The sequence below is a fragment of the Hibiscus syriacus genome, unplaced genomic scaffold (genome assembly GCF_006381635.1).
Source record: "Hibiscus syriacus cultivar Baekdansim isolate YM2019G1 unplaced genomic scaffold, ASM638163v2 tig00111088_pilon, whole genome shotgun sequence".
Classification (NCBI taxonomy): Eukaryota; Viridiplantae; Streptophyta; class Magnoliopsida; order Malvales; family Malvaceae; genus Hibiscus; species Hibiscus syriacus.
This window is the reverse complement of record NW_024062978.1, coordinates 1,847,581-1,872,327: the sequence shown is the minus strand read 5'-3', so window position 1 is coordinate 1,872,327 and position 24,747 is coordinate 1,847,581. Positions and strand designations below refer to the sequence as shown.

Genomic DNA, 24,747 nt, shown 5'->3' with positions numbered 1-24,747 from the left:
TTTCTAAATCATCAGGTAGCTCTTGATGATTTTTCCTATCAGTAGACCACCTATTCAAGGGAAAAAAATTTATTATACACTTTATAAAATTATTAATATACGAAATCAGTTTTATAATTACCTCAAGAGTAGTGAAAATACAAATGGGTTCTTCACAACGGGACATAAAAAGGGCAATCGATATCATGCCCAAGACTGCAGCAGCAGGAGACATCCACCGATAGCATTACGCCTGTAGTCAATGGCTCGACACATCTCCCTGTACAGGCAAGCAAAAACTTTCGAGCCCCAACTGTATGATCCGGTCAGATGAAAGTCGCCAAGATGTTGCAACCACATACAATGAACTTGGTTGCACGATTTGTCCGGCATTAGCAACCCTCCTATCAGCTGAAGTATGCGTGCCCGTGCATACTGTTTAACTTCATCGTCAGACGCGTCCTCGCTCAACTCCCGAAAATTGGCATCTAACCAATTTAACGGTATCCGTCCACCGTTAAAATTTTCCGGGACACGTCCTAGACTAACCCGACACAAAGTAGTCCAAGAACCGGAAGTTATCCCTGATATCACACCCCCATCCACCGGAAGTTATTCCTGATGTCACACCTCCATCCACCGGAAGCCCCAAGTGCATAGAAACATCCTCAAGCGTGATCGTTCATTCTCCGCACGGAAGATAGAATGTGTGGGTCTCCCACCTCCACCGCTCTACTAAGGCAGAAATAAGGTCTGGTTCTATCTTACAGTGACCCTGATATCGACCTAGGTGACTGAATCCAGCCTCTACTAAATATAGTATTACACGAGTAGGTATAACTAACTTAAGGTTCCTAATAAAAAGATCTAATATACGTCATCTCTCCTAAAATATAAATAATTACACAAATTAAATTTTAAACTAATAATCATGCATTAAATAAATTAATTAATTAATTAAATTAAAACGTTAAAATATTACCGTATCAGCAAAAAAAATATACCTTAATGGGCGTGAATGTAAGAGAATATAAGAGAATATAAGAGTATTAAATATAAGAGTATTTGAGAGAAGTTGAGAGGATTTGGTGTAATGAAAGTGATTGAGAATTGGGGTATTTATAAGGAGGGATGGGTGTGAATGGGCGGGGGTAGGTTGGTAATTAAGAGTATAGCGCGGGGCAGGGGCTGTGCCTTTCTGACGCGTGTCAGAATCACAGGTAAGGTGCAACCCCTGCCCCGCGCTATACCCTTAATTACCAACCTGCCACACGCCATACACACGTGTATCCATGTCAGTATAAGGCGCGGCACAGGGGGCACGCCTTACCCCATGTGGCGCCAAATCAGCGTATAACACGCTGCAGGGGGCGCGACTTACTACAAAGGGTGTTAGATCTGGAAATATAGTCTGACCGGTGCCTGATCGGGAATATTAAATTAAAAAGATGATTTTTCGGGAAAAATGCCTCCAAAGGATCCAAATGCTACCCCGAAATCCTTGTGCTTCAATTCAAAATGACGAGGCTAAACCCAAACTAGCGATCACCTTATCTGGCCGAGAACAACTTATTCTAATTTCTAGGAGCACCACCAAACTTGGACGATTAGCAGAGACAAAATTCCTGAAATAACGTTTAAAGGAAGGGCTTGCAACACCATGACTATTCCAAATCATGGACTTAAACATCAAAAGATAGTTGAGAGCAGTGTTTTAAAAAGCGCGCCTAAGGTGCTAGGCGAGGTGAGGCGTTTAGAAGAAAGCCTCTGACCACCAAGGCGGCGTTGAGTACATGAGGTGGTGATTCAGTCATCAGAGGCGGTGAGAGGCGACGCTTTTGGCGATTCACGCACAATGAGAGGGAGATTTGGGGGTTTTCTCTTCTATCACCGCGTCAACTTCAACTTCTCTCGCGTGTACTTCATCCTCTTCAAGTTCTTTATTTGCTTCTTCTTCTTCTCTTTCTCTATCCGTGTTGTTATCAGGGTTTTCGGGCTTTGAATTCTTAACTCAGTTTCGCTTTCGCTTCATTTTCTTCTTACTATCTTCAAGAGAGGGAGATTTGGGGGTTTTCTCTTCTGTCACCGCCATTGTTGATGAACCCAGACTAAGATTGACAAAAAAATTTAGGAGTTCTAGGCTTTTTAGCTTCTTCTGGGGTTGTTGCGACTTGATTTCCTTAAACCCTAATCTATTTAAGTTGATGGACCGAGTCAGTCGATTTGATTTTAGAGATTTTGACATTTTTGTAACGTATTAATCGGCCTTCAGCCTGCAGTGAAAATTGGGCTCATAAAAGGCATGGGAAATACATATAAATAGGGGTGTTCGGTTCACGGAACATAAGTTTATTTTTGTGAATAAAATTATCTAAATGTAACATTACTTAGGAATGTTATATTACATTGTTTGTTTATTTAACAGGAATGTATGATTATAATGTTTGGTTAAAGGAATATAAGATTGTATTTATATTTTATCAAATTATCCTTGTGATATATGTTTTTTCCAGCAAGTTAAACTTTAATATTAACTTATAAATATTTGAATGAAAAACCATAAAATATTTTAATTGTTACACTATCTAATTTTTGAGAAAAAAATGCATTTAGCATATAATTAGTATATCGAACTTATATTTTTAAATTTTCATAAGTATGTTATTTACTTAAATAAAATAAAATATAATATGAAAAAATAATTATCATAGTCGGATTGGTGGTTTGCATATGGAGCCTCAGTACCGGAGTTACAGAAATTTGCAATCCGAGTTTTTAGCCTAACTTGTAGTGCTACGGGTTGCGAGAGGAACTGGAACATTTTTCAACAACTTCATTCAAAAATGAGAAATAGATTGGCACAAAGTCGTTTAAATGACATGGTGTATGTCAAGTTTAATCGTGCTTTGCGACGGAGATATCAAAGAAAAGACACCACATATCCTATTCTTTTGAAGGAAATAGATGAAAGTAACGAGTGGTTGATGGGCCATATAGACGATGAAGATGGTGAGGAGGACGATTTTGTATTTGATGGAGATGATTTAACATGATTTGTTGTTGATAAAGTTTCCGGGGCATCTCAAGCTACTTATTCCACTAGAAGAACATCTACATCAAGTTCATCAAGAGATAGAGGAAAAGGTGTTGCCCAAACCTCCACTCGTAGAAGGCCCTCTACTGGACTAAATTTGATTGATGAAGTCGATGAAGAGATAGAACATGATATTGGACTTTTCGAAGATGATGGGGAGGAGGAGGTGCTTGGGATTGATGTTGATGGCGATGATGATGAAGATGAGTTTTAGGCATTTTGATTATTGATGATGTTTTTTATTTGTCTTTTTGAGATACAATATGACATATGCTACTTGGTGTTTTTGTTTATTAAGTTAATTATTAAGTTGTTTTGTGTTTGAGTTATGGTTATTATGTTTTGTAAAATTAAGCACCTCGCGTACGTGAATCCCTCGCCTCAAAGCACCTAAAAAATTGAGGCTCTCGGGTAGCTAATCGCCTTGGAGCGTCTTGCGCCTTTTAAAACACTGGTTGAGAGATGATTAAACCCTTTCAGGCATCATTCCAGATGGCTCAGCACCGTTACTGCTTCCTTCACGTGCTTTCGGATGATGAGACATCACTCTTGCATGTCCATCAACTTTTTCCATGGCAGCTTGCATGGCTGGCAGCATAATCCCTTCAACATTATTAAACATAGTAGGTTTAAAAGGTAACCAATCTGCCAGGGTAGGTTTCTTCGGAGGCTTATAGTTTAGTGGTTTTTTAACCTTCAAAGCTTTGAGACTTGTCTCTTTGGCTGTCTTGGTTACTCCACCTCTATTTGTGTCTCCATTAAACCGAGTTATATTACTTTTTCCCTGTAGCCCTTCATCGATTTTAACATCTTGGTGGTTGCCTTCTTTGATTTGTGGTGTCTGAATTAAGATTTACGTTTTTGCGCCAGCCATTATAGGTTCTACACGAAAGGAATTGCCACACGAGGTGTTCGCCTCATTTGTCTTTTTGGCCTTAAAGGGCTCCACATTATTTTTCATCGCAATACTACTTTTTGAGATTTGTTTCCCAGTAACCTGTACTGCCTTAGGAGCATTTCCTCCTATCTTGATTGGTTTCATTCCCCTTTCCTCCCACTCAGCAAGTTGTCTTTAGATGTGGATCTGATTTCATTCAACCAGTTTGGGTTATTATTTTCCTTGTCACAGAGCTCCAGATTTTCATAAAGGGCCGCAAACCTGGACTTGGAAACTGCTTCAGACTTGTTGGCCGCTTGAGTATTTCATTGGTTGGTTTTTGAGCTCTTCTTTTGCGGGTTGTAGCTATCATCTAAGGTCCATACAAATCTTTTTCAACCTCGACTTGTGTTTTAGGCGTGGCTACAGGAAATGTATTTACCTCTGTTGCCGGGATGTTCGCTTCCTATTTTCCCCCACATTGATCCCGGGTATGTCCAAAAACACCACAATTGTAGCAAATATTCAGAATGCCTTTATACTCTAGTTTCTGTATGAAGTCAACAATTCCAATGCACGGTAAAAGTGGCTTATTTAGATTCACCACAACAGCCAACAGTGCAAACTTACCTCTCTCACCGACATTCGTGTTGTAGTCCACTTTGATTACGTTGCCAATTTCTGAGGCGATAACATGGAACAGAGATTTGGTATAACACCGATATGGGAGGCCTAGAAGACAAATCCAAACAATCACTTGAGACGGATGGCTTTCTAGTATATTGAAAGTCCTCCATGGTTGCACGGTTAGATAACTACCAAAGATCATCCACGGACCTTCGGTTAACACTTTTGTGTAGTCATCTTCATTCTCCAATTTAACCAGTTTTCCCTAACAGTCGAATGATTATTGTTTTATTCATGCTTGCATCAATGGATTCATGGACCCTATTAGAGAATCTTATAGCGGGATAGAGACCACTACAGTCTATAACTACATCACCCTCCTCTAGATTCACATCAAACTCGTTGGCCAGGGGATTCACAATTGAGTCCCCTCCCCCGTGGTTATCCCCGACAAGAGTCACAGCATATGATCGAACAATATTTGCCACTGTTTGCGTATCCCCCATGGGAGTATCAAGATCTTTCATGGGCATCTCAGTCTCCTCCAAAATAACAGGATCTGTTCGCATATCCTTCACAAGACCCGAGGAATACAACTGCCCCAAGTTGGACGGTGCTGGTAGTTCGTGTTGGGGAAAACGGGTTATTTCTCACACGAACGTAGTTTTAAAATTGACCTAAAATGTCAAGATTAAAACCACCAAAGGTTGCACAGCGGATAAACCTGTCAAACTATTGAATATTGAAACACAATGGAAAAGAACCGAATAAAAACAATAAAGGAGAGAACACACCAAATTTACGAGGTTCGACGAGAATATCGTCTACTCCTCGGGCACCACACCGGATGATAACTTCACTATATCGCCAATATTACAACAAATGGAATTCTTTGGAATTCTCAAAGTGGGAGAATGAAGAATACAAGAGGAAGAGAGAACTTGTTTTTGGGATGATTTCTAATGGAAATACTTATGCCTATTTATAGTTGAGTTTTAAGAACAATATGTTCAAGGTTTAGCCACCTACCAAAGAATTTTCCAATGTGTACAAGTTAGCCACCAAATATGAAATTCACATGTTCAAAGTTTGGCCACCAACCAAGATGAAATTTCAAACTTGTCAACTTAATTTCTAGACAAATCTAACAAATCTCCACCTTGGCTTGAAATTACCAAGCCTACTCAACTTCTTCAACTCCCCAAATTTGTAGTGCCTCTAATTGCGCTCACAAGCGCCACACACTCGAAGGTGTTTATACTTTCAGGATGTTAATCAAGTTCAAACAATGATTGAACTTGATTACTGTTACCACCTTGGTCATCATATCTGCAGGATTTTCTGATGTTGCAATTTTCTGAAGTATAATCTTTCATTCTTCAAAGATCTCCCGCACAAAGTGATACATCACGTCGATATGCTTAGTCCTTGAATGGTAGACTTGATTTTTCACTAAGTGAATAACGCTCTGACTGTCACAATAGAGACTAATGTGACTTTGAACAACTCCCAAGTCTTCCATCAACCCGTTAAGCCAAATTGCTTCATTTACAGCCTTTGAAACTGTCATGTATTCTGTCACTGTAGTAGACAAGGCCACCATAGATTGCAATGTAGACTTCCAACTTACTGGGGCTTTAGCAAGAGTAAACAAATACTCAGTAGTTGATCGACGCTTATCCAAATCACCAGCATAATCGGAATCAACATATCCAACCACACACTGACCAAGTACTTCATCATGTTCAAAAACTAAACCAACATCCATGGTTTGTTGGAGATACCGTAGAATCCATTTCACAGCTTGCCAATGTCCTTCTCCAGGATCATGCATGTACATGCTCACAACTCTAACTACTTGTGAAATGTCAAGACGTGTACACACCATTGCATACATCAAGCTCCCAACTGTATTAGCATATGGAACTTTTGCCATATACACTCGTTCTTCGTTAGTTTTAGGAGATAATTGAGAACTAAGTTTCAAATGAGAAGCCAATGGGATACTTACATGTTTGGTATTTTCATTCATGCCAAAACATTGTAATACCTTTCTCAGATACTGCTTCTGTGTTAAACAAAGCTTCCCTCTCTGTCTATCTCTGCTTATCTCCATACCAAGAATCTTCTTGGCCTCACCTAGATCTTTCATCTCAAACTCTTGATTCAACTGAGCCTTTAATTTGTCTATCTCCTTTTGACTCTTCGAAGCGATCAACATATCGTCAACGTACAAGAGAAGATAAATGAAAGATCCATCTTTGAGCTTTTGCAAATACACACATTGATCATATTTGCTTCTAGTATACTTTTGCCTCCTCATAAAGCTATCAAATCGCTTGTACCACTGCCTCGGAGATTGCTTCAATCCATATAGCGATTTGTTCAGCTTACAAACCCATTTCTCACGACCACCATCTTTGTATCCTTCTGGCTAAGTCATATAGATCTCCTCTTCTAAATCACCGTGCAAGAAAGCCATCTTTATATCAAGTTGAGCTAGCTCCAAATTCAACTGTGCTACCAAGGCCAACAATATTCTAATGGAGGAATGCTTCACAACAGGGGAAAATACTTCATTGTAGTCGATTCCCTCCTTTTGAGCGTAGCCTTTAGCTACCAACCGTGCCTTGTAGCGAACATCTTTCTTGTTATGAGATCCATCTTTCTTGACAAATACCCACTTGCATCCAATGGCTCTTTTACCTTTCGGTAATTGTGCCAGTTTCCAAGTGTTGTTCTTTTGGAGAGATTGCATTTCTTCATCCATGGCACTTTTCCACTTATCACTTTCCAAGCTTTGTATTGCTTCTTGGTAAATGATAGGGATATCATCATCAACAACTGGAAGAGCATAGGCCACCATATCAACAAATCGAGCAGGTCTACGAATTTCTCTCCTTGGCCTTGTAACTGCAAGTGTTTCTGGTGTCTCCAATGGTTCTTGGGTTTGAACCTCTTTATCTTCTGATTCTTCTATTGGAGTTGAAGAATCAGCCGCATCAACTTCTGGGATTATCGTCTGCTGAAACTCCACCTGTTTTGAAGTATGCTCCACCTGCTGCGGAGTACTACTTGTTTGGACAGCTTCACTTGTTACCTTCTTTACTAGGGCAGATTCATCAAAGGTAACATCTCTGCTACAAATTATCTTCTTGGTGTCTAAACACCAAAGGTGGAATCCCTTCACTCCATGGGTGATTCCCATAAAGAGAGCCTTCTTTGCTCTCGGATCAAGCTTGGATTCCTTCACATGATAATAAGCAGTGGATCCAAATACATGTAAGGAATCATAATCAGTAGCAGGTTTTCCAGACCATACCTCCAATGGTGTTTTTCCTCATATCGTTGATGACGGTAGACGATTGATGAGATGGCCAGCATATGTCACAGCCTCAGCCCAAAATACCTTGCCTAACCCAGCATTAGACAACATACATCAAACTTTCTCCAATAGTGTTCGATTCATACGCTCTGTCACCCCATTCTGTTGTGGTGTATGTCTAACAGTGAAGTGTCGAACAATATCATACTCATGGCAAACGCCAAAGAATGAGTCACTTTTATATTCCCCTTCATTGTCCGTCCTAAGACGTTTGATTTTTCTACCAGTCTGGTTCTCGATCATATTTTTCCATTTCAGGAAAATTTGAAGCACTTCATCTTTAGACTTCATCGGATACACCCAAACTCTTCTGGAAAAGTCATCTACAAAAGTTACAAAATAATGGTTTCCTCCCAAAGACGATGTCTTTGAAGGACCCCATACATCTGAGTGAATATAATCTATAATACCTTTTGTATTATGTATAGTGGTGCCAAACTTCACTCTCTTCTTCTTTCCCAGAACACAATGCTCGCAAAAGTTCAATTTGCAAGCCTTTGCACCTTTCAACAATCCTTTATTTGCCAGAATTTGCAAGGATTTCTCTCTAGCATGTCCCAACCGCATATGCCACAACTGGGTTGCGTCCAAATCATCACCTCCGGAAGCTGCTACAACTGTCCAATAATTGTACTACCTTGGTAGTAATACAAATTATTTTTCTTGATGCTCTTCATCATCACAAGTGCGCCATATGTGACTTTTAAAACTCCATCTCTCATAGTGACTACTGAGCCTTTGGATTCCAAGGCTCCCAACGAGATGAGATTTTTCTTCAAACTGGGCATGTATCGGACATTCGTCAGAACTCTGGTTGATCCATCTTGATTTTTCAATCGAATTGAACCTATCCCAACAATTTTACAGGCATTGTCATTGCCCATATAAACAACTCCTGCATTTAGTTCCACTAAATCGGAGAACCACTCCCGATTAGAGGACATATGATAGGTGCAACCCGAATCTAATATCCACTCATCGAAATGAAATGTTGTTGATGAAGCAACTAATGATATGTCAGAGTCATGTGCATTATGCTCTGCAACACATGCATCTGGAGCAGCTTTTCCTTTCTTCTTCAGCTTCGGACAATCTTTCTTCCAATGGACTTTCTCATGACAAAAGGCACATTCATCTTTTCCCAGTCTGGACTTCAACTTTGATCTCCCTCTCCACTTTGGCTTTTGACTTTTCGAGCGACCTCTTGCCACCATGGCCTCCGCTGCTTCGTACTTGCTCTCCTTCTTGGTTTTTTTTCTTGAGTTCATAACTATACAAAGCAACAATTACATCTTTAAGGGTAATATTATCCTTACCATGAAGTAACGTTGTCTCAAGGTGCTCAAATTCATCTGGAAGAGATGACAACAACATCAAAGCCAAATCTTCATCTTTGAAGGTTTCATCTATGCCCAATAAGTCTTCCACTAGCTCATTGAACGCAGTGATGTGTTCATTCATACTGGTGTCTGGTTAATAATCAAATCTGAACAATCTTTTCTTCATGTGGAGACGATTCTGAGAGCTTTTCTTCAGGAATTTTTCCTCCAAAGCTTTCCACATCTTACTTGCAGAAGTCTCGTTCTTGTAGCCATACTTCTGCTCCCTGGAAAGACAAGATCGAATCGTGCTGCACGGCAAACGATTGATTGTTCCCCATTCTTTCTCCTCCATATATTCGGACTTTTCTTCCTCAATGGCGATGTCTAGACCTTTTTGGAATAAAGCGTCTAACACCTCGCCTTGCCACATGCCAAAATGACCGGATCCATCGAACAACTCCACCGAGAAATTCGCATTTGACATCACCCTCCTCACCGGTCCAGATGAAGAGCTTGATGTCTCAACTGATCCGTATTTTGGCATTTTAATTCTAACGAACAATATTCAATATCACGAACTGTATCTTTTCAGCAACGGAACCACCAGGATAACCTCAACCGAAGCTCTGATATCAATTGTTGGGGAAAACGAGTTATTTCCCACACTAACTTAGTTTTAAAATTGACCTAAAATGTCAAGATTAAAACCACCAAAGGTTGCAAAGCGGATAAACCTGTCATACTATTGAATATTGAAACACAATGGAAAAGAACCGAATAAAAACAATAAAGGAGAGAACACACAAAATTTACGGGGTTCGACGAGAATATCGTCTACTCCTCAGGTACCACATCGGATGATAACTTCACTATATCGCCAATATTACAACAAATGGAATTCTTTGGAATTCCCAAAGTGGGAGAATGAAGAATACAAGAGGAAGAGAGAACTTGTTTTTGGGATGATTTCTAATGGAAATACTTATGCCTATTTATAGTTGAGTTTTAAGAAAAATATGTTCAAGGTTTAGCCACCTACCAAAGAATTTTCCAATGTGTACAAGTTAGCCACCAAATATGAAATTCACATGTTCAAAGTTTGGCCACCAACCAAGATGAAATTTTCAACTTGTCAACTTAATTTCTAGACAAATCTAACAGTTCGGTCGTCTTCTCGACAACCTCCGATGTTTCTTTTATTTCACAAAAACCCTAGCATGGTAGCCAAGTGAGAAATACGAAGAAAATTGGTAAATCTGCCTTTTAATATACCATGTTTTAAGCCTGCATCGCACCTCCCTGCCCTTTTTAAACCTACGCCGCCTCCCTGCCATTTTTTCCCTTTTCTTTCTTTTTTCTTTTTTCACCACTGTTGCTCTCCTCGTTCAGCGTCGTTCTTGAAATCTCGTTTGAGCGTCATCATTAATTTACCGAGGTAAGATCATGGGTCATCCTTTAAGACCCTCGTCGCAACCCCGTCCTTTATCATCAACGTTGGTAAATGTTTGTGCGAAACTCGTGATCTTTGACTCGCAACGCTGTCGTCGCGAGTTTATCAGTCCATGGGACTGATGCCGATGAAGTTTCATCGCTGACGGTCCCGTTTAAATATGTCGACAGCCCGTTATATTCAAGTCAAACCCGTTGTCGGTTCCCCGATCAAGTCGGAATTAATTTTAATTCATCGTTAAATTATTATTTCGTAATTTAAAATAACTGAATTGGGATTTGAATTGGACATTGTTAATTTTACAGGAGAAATCGAACCGAGAACCAAATTATAGTCCTTTTCGTCGTTACCCACGAACTTCGAATGTGTCCCATACTACTTGTGTTGAGGTGAGTGATATTTGATATTTTTAGTCGTCTAGATTTGTTGGTTAATTAGATTATTTATCTATTTATTAAATTAATTTGTAGGAATTGATTTGGTTCGAACCACTGCTCGAGTTGATCGTAATAGGCATTATAACCGACATTAGTTATTTTGTCGAGGCGTGTCTCTACTTGATGCTATATCTATTTCTTGTTAATTGATTGACTACAACCGACGTTAGCTATTTTATCGAGATGTGTCTGTACCTAGTGCTATATCTATTTCGTGTTGATTGATTAATTGTTTGGAATTGGTTGTGAGCTTGACTGTCATGTGTATTGTTGCTTTAAATATAATTCGGTTAAACATGTTGTTTGGAAGTTAGTTTCGAGCATAATGGTTTTGTGATATTGTTGTATCAGTTGAAATTCATAAAATTACGTTATGTGATATTTGATATTTATCAGATTCGGGTTATACTATGTGTTTGGATTATGGGATCATGTAATTGTATTCTTATTTGGATTAGATCAAAATTCGAATATATGATATTTAAGTATATGTTATTTGCATATGTGTTATTCGGATATAAGATATGTGAGTTATTTGCATATCATATTGGGACGTATTTTAATAAGGGAAGTTCAGTGTATTCACTCGACCGGGTGAATATAACTTTTTTGTATTTGATGGCCTATGCCCTTATGGCGAACCCACTCACATGGTGTGTTTTGACCGTAGATAGTGTGGTTATGTAGAACTCACTCTTCGGATAGCGTGACAGGAGTATGGGCGAGTTCATGAGTATTTGTATAACATTCAAATATTTGTTTATTACTGTTTGACTCGGACTATGATTAATATTGATTAACTCGGACTATGCTTTGACTTGTGTTTGTTTACACTTTAGAGACACATTAAGTTTAAAAGCTTACTCCCTTACAATTTTTATTTCAAATACTCAGATATAAGTGAACCGGTACTTGGAGGGTTACAACATCTATTTTCAGAAAAATTGTTATTTTGAATATGAAACTTTATTCAGATTTCTTATTTCAGATTTATATTCGTAACTTTATTTCGGGACTATTATTATTATTTATGTAATTTGAGACTTTAATATTATAATTATTTTTGGACTGTTAATGCATGACTTTTCGAGTATTTGTTATTTATATAGGATTTTATTCAGACATTTGTTTTAAAAAAAATATGAAGTTAGAATTTGATAATTTGTTTCATTAAATTATATTGTAAGTTTTTAAGTTTTAAATTGAACATGGTTTACTAGAGGGACAATTATTTCAATTAGAATCCCTATATTCAATCTAATTCCTTTTAGGTTGGATTTAGGGATTACAGATAGTTTTCTCACGTCGCTTGACTCGATTTGCGATTTGCCAGTGATCTTTCATTAGCTTTATCCCCTTTTGTAGTTCATTTGCCGAAATTAGATTTGTTCATATTTTTATTTTGTTCGACCATTTTGTTCAGGTTTTTTAACATTTTCTTTCTTTGGTCCTTGTGTGATCTAGGTGACTAGTTTTTGTGTAAATGGTTATAGGAAAATGTTCTAATTATAATTTAGTTTACATTTACAGTTATAATTGTAATTTTGAATATTTTCTATTTTAATAACACTAGCGACTTTCTTTTAAACATTTACAGTTATACTTGTAAATCTTTATTGTAATTCTTGATATTTTCTATTTTTAATAAAATTAACGAACTTCTATTAAAAAAACAAAAATTTAAACCTAACAATGTTTCGATGCTCTTTGTTAAGCCTATAAAGCTGGAGTCAACAACAGACAAATGCTTTGATCTCTGGTTTTCTCTAAATCTCTTTCAATGTATGCTCCACATAAAATCATAAAGCATCAGTTTCTGAAGGGGAAAACAGTTCATTACATTTCAGGTTTTCTATACTCCGTATATAAGTACTACAAAATAAAGAATAAAATAAAGGGTAAACTATACAAATGGTCTCTAAAGTTTGAGTAAATTTTTTTTTTTCATTATTGAAGTTTTAAAAATAATAAATTGATCGCTCCCGTTAATAATGGTTACTTAAATAATAAAATATTGACGTTACCCGTTACAACTATGTTGACCGCTCTTTGACTCCATAAAAAAAATTGTTTGTTTAACGAAAGCCCCTCTCTCTTCTTTTCCAACCTTTCCTTCTCATCCTTGTACTTCTTCATATTCTCCCCCTCTTCTTTTCCAACCATCTTCCTTATTTTTCATCATCTTCCTATGTGGCTGTGTACACGAGCACACTGCAAAAAAATAACACAAAAATTATCTTTTAGATTTTGAAGAACGTTAGAAACAATCATTTATACAATTAAGAGTCTCTAGAGTTTAACCTCCGCCATCCCTATATTAAGCTATGTATGACCATGGAAAAACAATATTTGGATTGCATATTCATTCAAAGAGAATTATCTTCATGGTGATTTATCATCTATGATTTCTCTATACTTAAATCATCCCACAAGACTCTTATCAGTGTCAACTCTATCAATTGTCGTTGTTGCCAAATAAGTTTGAACATGTAGACTTTGACATCGAGTAATACTTTCTTACTAAAAGGTTTTATATCCATATCAAAGGCAGCCGCTTGCATGGCTGTAAGTAATACCCGATGGATTATAACTTGTAGTTCTATTTATTACCTGCGATGAGATTATGATATAAAAAGAAAGAAAATATACATCTTCTCTTAAGCAACCATTCATATTTAATCTCAAAACTTCATGGGTTTTATAAAGAATTTGCAAAAGGATGCAGAAGTAAGGGTTCGTGCGTATTGAGAATTAAATTTTGCTAAAAGCATCTCCAATGAATGAATGCATGAAGTAACTAAGTTAAGCTTTGATTATTCTTGTATGGTTCGTTTACGAGTAAATTCATTTTGTTAGATGCCTAAAAGATAATTTTTTTCGTTATTGTTTTTGGAGTATGCTCGTGCATAGAGCTGAATGGAAAGAACATGAAGAACAAGGAGGAGAAAGAAAGGTTGGAAAAGCATCTCCAGCCTTTCCCTCTTCTTCAAATAGAGTTTTTGGATTTTTTTGTGTGCAATGTACTCGTGTATAAAGCCACAAAAGAAGAAGATTGAGCACAAGGAGGAGAAGGAAAAGTTGAAAAAGAAGAGGAAGATAATAAAAAAAACAAGGAGTAGAAGGAAAGGTTGGAAAAGAAGGAAGAAACTGAAGAACATGAAGGAAAAGTTGGAAAAGAAGATAGATGAGCTTTTGTTGAAAAAGTTAAATTCTTTTTTATGGAGTCAAAGAACAGTCAATATAGTTGTAACATTCACATCAATATTTCGTTACTTCAGTAACGATTATTAACAACGAATGATTGATTTATTGTAAATTGATAACTTTAATGATCAATTTGCTAAAAATTGATAATATTAATAACCAATTTGTTACTTTTGAAACTTCAGTTAGAAACATAAAAATGTACAAAAATTTTAGTGATCATTGGTATAGTTTACCCTAAAATAAATGACAAAACCCATCATATTATTCCACCAAATACTAAACCGCAGCCAAATTTTCTGAAACCATGAAAGCAATAAATTCCAGAATTTCCCATTGTTTTTCTTTTTTTAACCAGAACAGAGCAATGGCTTCTTCTTCATTTTCTTCTTCATTTTCTTCTCAAGCCCAGGCTCAGATACATTTCCCTCGAAAAACGTCTATCAAACCAAACACCACTCACAATCTCATAACCCAATTACACAAGTTATGCAACCAAAAACGATTAAAAGAAGCCATTCAAATCCTCGATCAAGTTGAAAAACCTCCAGCTTCTCTCTACTCAGCTCTTATCCAGCTTTGCTGCCAGAACCGATCTCTTAACGATGGTAAAACTGTCCACAAACATATGAAATTTTCTGGGTTCTTACCCGGAATTGTTATTTGTAACCGTCTTCTGGATATGTATGCGAAATGCGGAAGTTTGTCTGATGCCCAAAATCTTTTTGATGAAATGAGTGAAAGGGATTTGTGTTCATGGAATACTTTGATATCTGGGTACGTTAGAATAGGAAAGCTTGAAGAAGCAAAGAAGTTATTTGATGAAATGCCTGAAAGAGATAATTTCTCATGGACAGCGATGATTTCGGGTTACGTTCGTTTTGATAAGCCTGAAGAAGCTTTAGAGCTTTACAGGATGAAAGAAATGAGCTTGCTTTCGAAGTTGAATAAGTTTACCGTGTCAAGCGTGTTAGCTGCTTCTGGTGCTATGGGGTGCTTACTTATAGGGAAAGAGATTCATGGTCGAATAACGCGAGCTGGGTTGGATTTGGATGACGTTGTTTGGAGTGCTTTAATGGATATGTATGGGAAATGTGGGAGCATAACAGAAGCAAGGTCCGTTTTCGATAAATTGGGCGATAGAGATATTGTTGCTTGGACTGCAATGATTGATAGGTATTTCAAGGATGGGAGGCGAGCAGAAGGGTTTGAATTGTTTCGGCGGTTGACGGAATCGAGTATAAGACCTAATGAGTTTACGTTTGCTGGGGTTTTGAATGCATGTGCTGATGACGCTGCTGGGGAAATAGGCAAGCAGGTTCATGGATACATGACAAGGATTCATTTTAATCCTTTGTCTTTTGCTACGAGTGCTCTTGTTCATATGTACTCCAAGTGTGGGAATGTTGAGAATGCAAAAAGGGTGTTTAAGGGTATGCCTCAGCCTGATTTAGTTTCGTGGACTTCTTTGATCAATGGTTATGCTCAGAATGGCCAGCCTGATGAAGCTTTGGAGTACTTTGACTTGTTGCTCAAATCAAATATGAAACTGGATCACATTACTTTTGTTGGGGTTCTTTCTGCTTGTACACATGCTGGATTGGTTGATAAAGGGCTAGAATATTTCCACTCAATAAAGGACATACATGGATTAACTCATACTGCTGATCATTATGCCTGTATAATTGACTTACTAGCCCGATCTGGCCAATTTCGGGAAGCTGAGAATATCATTAATAAGATGCCCATGAAACCAGATAAGTTTTTGTGGGCTTCCTTACTTGGCAGCTGTAGAATTCATGGTAACCTTGAATTGGCTGAAAAAGCTGCTAAAGCATTGTTTGAGATTGAGCCTGAAAATCCGGCTACCTATGTTACTATGGCCAACATATATGCCACAGCTGGTAGATGGGATGAAGTAGCAAAAATTAGGAAGTTAATGGATGACAAGGGAGTGGTAAAGAAGCCAGGTTTGAGCTGGATTGAGGTCAAGCGAGAGAGGCATGTTTTCTTAGTGGGAGATACTTCTCACCCAAAATCCAAGGAAATACTTGAGTTCTTAGGTAAGCTTTCGAAGAGAATGAGAGAAGAAGGGTATGTCCCAGACATCAACTTTGTGCTGCACGATGTGGAGGAGGAGCAGAAGGAGCAAAACCTCTCATATCACAGTGAGAAGTTAGCCGTTGCGTTTGGAATTATTTCTACTTCTCCGGGAACACCAATCAAAGTTTTCAAGAATTTGAGAACATGTGTAGATTGTCATAATGCCATTAAATATATATCAAAGATTGTTAACAGGAAAATAACTGTAAGGGATTCTAATCGGTTCCATTGCTTTGAAAGTGGGAACTGTTCTTGTGGAGATTATTGGTGATTTTGACAAAACTTCACAAGGCATTTTTACCAGGCTAGAAACGTTGCTCGACTTCAACATGATTATTGGCTGTGGAAAGTCCATCACCTGTACATTAGTATAGAGGATATTGGGTGGTGGCTGGTAAAGTATTCCAGCTTCAGAAATACTGAGTATAATTGTTTACCTTGTTTCAAGTGGATACACGGTCTATCAATAAATCTTGTGGTGATTCGATAATGCTCGTATTTGATTGATGGGACTCAATCAAATGTTTTCTTTATATCTATTCTTTGAACTGTTACAAGCCATTTGCTATACTTTGATGTCTTGTTGACAGACCTGTTGTTGGGTTGAGCAGTTGAATTGACTCTTCTAAATTTTCAAGTTCAATCTAATGTGTAGTTCTTGCGAGGACGTTGGTCTTTGTGCTCTTATCGCGCATCCCAAATGTTGAAGATTCAATTCCGTCCATTATGTTCATAGGGCTTTTGAGGTACTTCTTGTCACCACCTCTTCTGTTTCTTGATTATTTATGGAACTTCATTGTTCCTACTACTGAATTTTCGGATAGCGCTGTAGTTTCCGTAGTTTGCTTGATGATAAATAGATATTTACATGAGAGAGTCCCTTTTAGAGAGGCATTCGGTTTTAGAATTTCCTTAATATGCTTATACCTCTTCCTCTAATTCTTTCAAAGGGACCTCAGCAAAGTTTTGAAGTTGCTATGTTGCATTGTTCAACTAGGTTTGATCAAATTTAACAGAACATAACATAAGTAGCAGGAGGAGAAAGGAAATGAATTGAAAAAGAAAAAAGAAATTACCGTTGTTATAGACTCAATACGATGTTGTTTACATCTATCGCGATTACATTGAAATTAATCTCTGCATATTCAGACATGTCTCATTTATTTGTTTTGCTTGTATTTACATAAAATTGCTGATTTTTTGTTAGCCCCGTCTTAGAATCCTCGTAACCGATCTCATATAGAGAATGGTCCAACTGTGTAGAATCTGCATCAGAAACCTTGTATTGACTTTGATTAAAAAAAACCATGCCTGCATCTACCATTGTTTTTATTTTTCATAAGCCGATCCAAGTGAATTTGAATCAGGATAGTATTCTTTTATTGATCTTTCGGCAAATTTACGAGGACGAAGTTCCGAAGAGAAGCATCCATTCTCGGCATAGCTCTTTCATGTATTTCCCCTTCTTGCAGTAGTTCCAGCAAGTCACCCTGGAACTCTTATCGATAGTCTCCATCGCTTGATTCATTTGGTCCAACAACCTTTGAAGTTCATCAGTTTGCAAGTCATCTCACTAATCTTGGGATATGCAGATTCGAGGGTAGATTTTAGATTATGGAGAATGGATTCAAATCTAGCATCTTCTTGTTCAATAACTCTCACCAATTGTTCCATTGAAGTTCCTAAAACTATCTGTAAAGCCATTGCTTCTGCCATTGTTGAACTGATATTTCTTTAACTTTTTTTTTAAGAAAAAATAAAGACATATATTTCAAAATTATGATTTCACTTCAGATACAACATCATCAACTATATAATTGAAGAAATCTCTCCTTTCAAACCATCATTGAGATGTTGAAATGGCCGAGTTGGTTTAAGTAATCATCTTCTCGCAGTTTAAGTAATCATCTTCTCGCATAACTGCATTTGCATGGTGTATGCGTTATCAATAGTTTAAGAAAATTGTGAGTAGATACTACATTATACATACTCCATACTATTAAAAAAATATAAATTCTAGTTGAAATTAATTAAATTTATTTTATGAAAATTAGTTATAACATAAATAAAAAATATTATAATAATATATTTATAATATAAATTACAAAATATAATAAACTATGATTGCAATATTTTATCTACTTTATTTATTCATTAAAAGAACCACACTATATTCTTTTAAATAGAATGAAATAAAATTCAACTCATAAATTTTAACAATTTTTTATTTAAAATTCATTAATAAATTGTTGATTTATGTGATTTTCTTCAAAATATGAAAGAAAAATGAAATCGTTTAGAGTAAATATTATATGAAAAAGCTCATCATGAATATATAGTGAACTTTACCTGTATTTTATATGAAAAGAATTGGAGATTCACAAAATATAAATTTCAATGGTGTGCTTTAGAGAACACCAAAAGGAATGTAGTGGGATCTGTCATGGATTCATGGGGCAAAGTACATGCTGTGTATTTAATTTTCTCTTACAAGATCTGTCATTGGGATCCATTCTTCATGTCAGTATTTAATCAACAATTGCTTTTATTACTAGTTGACTTTGTAAACTTCAATCTTTTTTTACACTAATAAGTAGAGATCTAGTGAGAGATGATTAAGTCTTTTACACTGATCATTCATTAATAATAGATTTGACTCCAAATTAAATCCAGAACATGACTTGTGATTACATCTCTATACATTATGAGAAAAAAATATTGAATAATTTCACTTCATTTTAAGTCAACTAGCCTGCATGCCCTTTCTTCTACAAGCTTCATACTTCAAATATTTTTATATAAAAATAAGTCATTATCCTTTAATTAATATATTTGGTTTATGTTATGATTAAGACCTAAGAGTCAATTAAATAAAGGTTTAATTTTTTATCAGCTAAATTTTAAAATTTTAATACAAGGAATGTTTACTTAAATATTCACAAAGAAATTCAATAGATAAACAAACAGAAGGAATAAAGAATTACTTCATATTATGGATCTGCAGTTTTCATTTTTCAAGAAACTCTACACCAGTTGTGATGATCAACTTGGGGAATTGATTATCGGGGATATCTTCAGCGGAACTGAACATGGGTGATGAATATATATCTAAAGTTCGAGCTTGAAGTGCGCCGCAAAAAAGGTTCTGCATGCATGGATATACGTGGCCATTTGCGTGATCTAATTGCATTATATATAAGATAAAGTTTGTGTTCTTGTTTGCAGTACACATCTCCACCAAGTCTCCTGTTTGTTCTAATCTTTAGGGAAACAAAAAGAGTGGGAAAGGGTTGAAGATGAAAAGAATGGAACAGCCCATTTTCCTGCAATTTTTACTTGGATTATTGGCTTGCTTTAGTATCTTATGTGCCAATGCAGAAGATCCATATCTATACTATACTTGGTTTGTCGCGTATGGAACTCGAGCCCCTCTTGGTGTTTACCAACGGGTTTGTTTGTTTCTATATTCAACCAATAAACACCAGTTTCTTTCTTTAGAGCATTGAAGAACAACGTTGAAATACATGTTTTTTTTTTTACAATTTTGCAGGTTATTCTTATTAACAATCAATTTCCAGGACCTCCAATCGAAGGTGTCACTAACGACAACATCATTGTGAATGTCATCAATCAATTAGATGAACCCTTCCTCATTACGTGGTTAGTGTGCAAATTTCTCAGCTTGTTTGCTTAATTCCATTGTTAATAACCTAACCCAGATTTTTGCTGTTGGAAATCAGGCATGGAGTTAAACAAAGGAGGACTTCATGGCAAGATGGTGTGTTTGGGACCAATTGTCCAATCCCTCCCCACTCAAACTGGACATACAAATTCCAGCTCAAGGATCAAATTGGAACCTACATGTACTACCCTTCAACTTCAATGCATAGAGCTATTGGTGGTTTTGGGGCTCTTAATATTAATCAAAGATCTGTCATTTCAATTCCCTACCCTGCATTGTCCGGAGATTTCACTTTGCTTGTTGGTGATTGGTACAAGGCTGGCGATAAGGTATATATATATATCCTTTTTTTTTCTATCATTTGCTCTGTTGTATAACCATATACATTTTTACAGGCCTTGAGGAAGAAGCTGAATTCAGGCTTGAGTCTTCCTTTGCCTGATGGTCTTCTTATAAATGGTCTCCACAAATCTTCAGTTTTCACCGGTCAGAAAGGTAAATAATCATAATTAAGGCTCTCATCCTTTAAACAAGAAGATTTTGTATAGGACCATACTGAGTTTTGCTTTGTTCCTGGTTTATTACAGGGAAAACTTACAAGTTTAGGATTACAAATGTCGGTATATCGTCATCGATTAACTTCAGGATCCAAGGTCATCAAATGATTCTAGTTGAAGTTGAAGGAAGTCATAGTTTGCAGGAGGCGTACGAGTCGTTGGATATTCATCCGGGTCAATCCGTAGCTGTTTTGGTTACCTTACGTGGCGCAATTAAGGGCTATTACATTGTTGCTTCTACACGTTTCACTAAACCTATTCTCACCACCACCGGTATTCTTCGGTATCAGGGTTCCAACACTCCGGCCTCTTTGCCATTGCCGATTGGCCCGACTTATCACGTTCACTGGTCCATGAAACAGGCCAGGACTATAAGGTAATCGAACTGACTTATTGCTGATCATCATGCATCCTACAATATGCTAACATTGTGTTTTTCATTTTGGTGCTCTAGATTGAACTTGACGGCTAATGCAGCTAGGCCTAATCCTCAAGGATCATTCCACTATGGTTCAATAAAGATTGTGAGGACACTTGTTTTGGCTAATGCACAAGCCAAGATAAATGGAAGGCTTCGTTACACTGTTAATGGTATCTCTTATGTGGATCCAACTACTCCATTGAAGCTTGCGGATTGGTTTAACATCCCTGGTGTATTCACCTTAAACAACATCAAGGATTTTCCTACTTCAAGGCCACCGGCAATGGGTGTATCTGTCTTTGGCCTCACCCTCCATGACTTCATTGAGATTGTCTTCCAAAGCACCGAACCGACTATCCAGTCGTGGCATCTCGACGGATCGAGCTTCTACGTCGTTGGGTACGGTAGTGGAAAGTGGACAACCGACTCGAAGAAACGCTACAATCTGGCTGATGGGATAGCTAGACACACTGTTCAGGTATATAATCCGCAGCAATTTAAACAATGTATTTAAATCTTTGGTGTTTGGAAATGGAACATGTGAATTTAACTAGAAAAACCGTTGGCAGGTGTATCCGAATTCCTGGACAGCAGTTTTGGTTTCATTGGACAACAAGGGAATGTGGAACTTGAGGTCACAAATATGGTCGGACCGGTTCCTAGGCAAGCAAACTTACCTCAGAGTTTGGAACAATGAGAAAAGCTTGTTTACTGAGACCGACATTCCTCCAAATGCACTGCGTTGTGGCAAGGCCCTCCATTAATAGAACATTAATGTGGCATTGTTGTAATTTTATATTTTCTTCATCCCCTGTTAGTTTTATGGTCCTTCCCCCTTCAATTTCAGTTACGAGGGTGTGACTGTTAGGATTAAAAAAATGGGGTTTAGGGTTCAAAAATAGTTTTTATTAAACTTGTGCTTGCTAGATTTGCATTTTCCTTATATGGCAAGGACGTGTTTACTGTATCCATATGATACTTGAAAAACAAGTTTGATTAGTCAGGGTAAGAGTAAGGGACAGACCCAAAATTTATATTAGAGGTTAAAACGGATTTCTAATAATACAAAAGAAAATATTAAAATTATATAAAGTTTTGAAATTTTCATGATCCAACCGTCTGTGTCAATCCTTCGATCCATACATGATTTGCCTAGGAAATTAAGAAAAAAATCTGATCAAATCACGAATTTGTTGAACTGCATCAATCGAGTTACACTACTATTCAGACCTAATTCTATGGGACCTTAGTAGAAGTCAAATTTCACAGAGAAAAAGCAATAAATTAAGCAAATTTAATCCATCTCTCAATAACATTGAATGAAAGCTTAAGAAAGAGAAAAGGTAAGGGATTGAAAATGGTGTTTTTCCTTTTTTAAAAAAAGACAGTGAAAAGGAATAAAGAACTGCAGGCCAATCTCCAGAGAAACAGGCAATTAGGAGCAGACACGAACTCTTTAAACATAATGCTGCAATGGAATCCTCCTTTCCACTGCGAGAATCAAATTGTTGTTTACGAAAACTTTTCCCCATGGCTGCTTTATCAAACTTATTTTCTTTTTAACAAAAAACACTGTTGTTTAGAGAATCTTAAATCTCATATGCAACCCACCACTCAGTCTCTCTTATAGTTTATGAAAAATCATCAGAACAGCAAAAACCCTAACAGATTTTGATTTAACCAAGGCAGTCGCCATGTTTATGATCGCTTTCAACTAAATCATAGCTTTCATTAATGTCTTAAGTCTTAAGTTGAAGTTAAACCCTTTTCACACCTGTAGTCAAAGATCACTTTTTTTTATCAACGTGGAACCACTGAAAATAAAACTACTAACATTTTTCCCCATGGTTTTTACTTCGTCTTCATCCTTGGTACACTCTAATAAGTTAATCAAACACACCTCAAACCACACTTCAAAGAGAAAATTAATGGGAAAAAAAGAATTGAAAACCACTACAGCCATATATATTCATATACCAGAAGGCACGGCAACCACATTGGCATATTAAAAACTGAGATAAAATGAAAGGGAGAGAAAAAGGGATGTTACGGATATGCACCATTAGTTGTTCGGAGATCGGACCATGAGGAAGAGACTGCCGGATTCCAGTAACCCGATTCTCCACCTGCAATTGGAGCCGGCTCCAGAATTGATGAAGAACCCACATTGCTTAGAACTACAGCCGAGCTATCGTAGTAATAATTTGATGATGATTTCAGCCTCTGATAGAGTTCTTGAGTCCCTGTGTTCTGAACTTCACCTAGTATGAACGATCCATTGTTATTATTGTTATGTTGTTGCTGTTGAGCTTGGTGTTGATTGTTTCTCCACAAAGAGCTGCAAAGTCCCAGAGAAGGGACCTGTGAAAGAGGATCCAAGCCCAGGGTTCGAGCATTTAACGCACCAGTGCTCCCAACTGCTGACTCGTTCATGACATGTGATCCAAGCAAGCTCATCTCTTCGTCCTTGATATCAGTGGACAAAGTGTTAGAGTTAGGGTTTTGGGTAGTTCTCAATAAGGCTAGAAGATTAGAGCTCTGGGGGGATGCCCAAAGGATTGGATTAGATTGAAGCTCATGGTCAAACCCATTTCCGTGACTAGATCTTCCAATATCCGACACTAGTGTCTTCATCTTAGCAGCACTCGATTTTCCCAACGTTGTCGAAACAGTAGAAGTGTTCTTGTTCTTCCTACACCCACCTCCTATGGGAACGTTCCTGAGAGCACCTCCTTTGGTCCAATACCGACGACAAGTCTTGCAAAAGTGACGAGGCTGAGTGAGATTGTAGTTGTTGTAATAACAAAACTTGGTGTTGGGCGAATCACATCTGGGACACCTCAAATTCTGGCTCTGGTCGGACTTTACGGCCGAAGCGGGGGAGTTATTAGTCGACGACTGTGAAACCGTGGAAGAAGGAGAAGGCGATGGGGATGGAGAAGAAGTAAAGGCAGTAGTAGTTGTCGTTGTACCATCCAAAATGGATCCATTGATGGAGAATTTCCTCCCAGCAGTACCGCCATCTCCAAAATTAAACCCAGAAGAGCCTCCTAGGAGTTCTTGAATCATCTTTGTATATAGATCTACAACAATCCAAAAGAGAAAAAGAAGAAACAGAAAAGCAAAGAAGCAGATATGTGTTTCTTTATCTGTTGAGTTTTTAGTGGCTTGAAAAAGAGATTAAAATAGGGTTTGTTGTCTTCAACTCATGCATGATCCATGACCATGAGAGGAGAGATTTGAAACATGACTTGCCTTTGTGATCTCACTTGAGCTGGCTTTGGCTTTGGCTTTTCTTTACTGTTTTTGGGTGCATAAGAATGACTTTGTGATGCTTTAATATTCTATCAATGGTAAAGAGATATAGAAGAGCTTATCATTATGGTGTATATCTATCATCAAAGAATAAATAAAGCAAGTGAATTTTGGCTGTTAATAATGATCAGTTCTTGGAGGTTTCTCCCTATATTTCCTAGTCTGCCCTTTGATTCTCACCTTATTCTTCAATTCTAATTAGCGTAGTAACGATTCGAGTTAGGTTTTGGTTCATTCCAACTTGAACCGAAAATTAGATTATTTTATCCGCACTCGACTCAATTTAAGTTTAAT

General features: G+C 37.3%; 3 protein-coding genes across 3 annotated transcripts; 2 read left to right on the top strand and 1 right to left on the bottom strand.

Annotated features, from left to right (window-relative positions):
* Positions 1 to 14,682: 14,682 nt before the first annotated feature.
* LOC120152257 (pentatricopeptide repeat-containing protein At4g37170-like) lies at positions 14,683 to 17,563 on the top strand. Its single transcript, XM_039164516.1, has one exon. The coding sequence runs from the start codon at positions 14,683 to 14,685 to the stop codon at positions 16,747 to 16,749; it is 2,067 nt and encodes a 688-aa protein (XP_039020447.1). The 3' UTR covers positions 16,750 to 17,563.
* Positions 17,564 to 19,470: 1,907 nt separating this feature from the next.
* LOC120152378 (L-ascorbate oxidase homolog) lies at positions 19,471 to 21,941 on the top strand. The gene is made up of 8 exons (XM_039164604.1): positions 19,471 to 19,571; positions 19,837 to 19,927; positions 20,029 to 20,138; positions 20,219 to 20,489; positions 20,556 to 20,655; positions 20,748 to 21,093; positions 21,172 to 21,616; positions 21,708 to 21,941. Exons 1-8 carry the CDS (start codon positions 19,471 to 19,473, stop codon positions 21,900 to 21,902), a joined length of 1,659 nt encoding a protein of 552 aa, XP_039020535.1. The 3' UTR covers positions 21,903 to 21,941.
* Positions 21,942 to 22,953: 1,012 nt separating this feature from the next.
* On the bottom strand, positions 22,954 to 24,544 carry LOC120152184 (dof zinc finger protein DOF2.2-like). The gene has a single exon (XM_039164455.1). It carries the CDS (start codon positions 24,205 to 24,207, stop codon positions 23,185 to 23,187), a length of 1,023 nt encoding a protein of 340 aa, XP_039020386.1. The 5' UTR covers positions 24,208 to 24,544; the 3' UTR covers positions 22,954 to 23,184.
* Between the last annotated feature and the right edge of the window lie 203 nt (positions 24,545 to 24,747).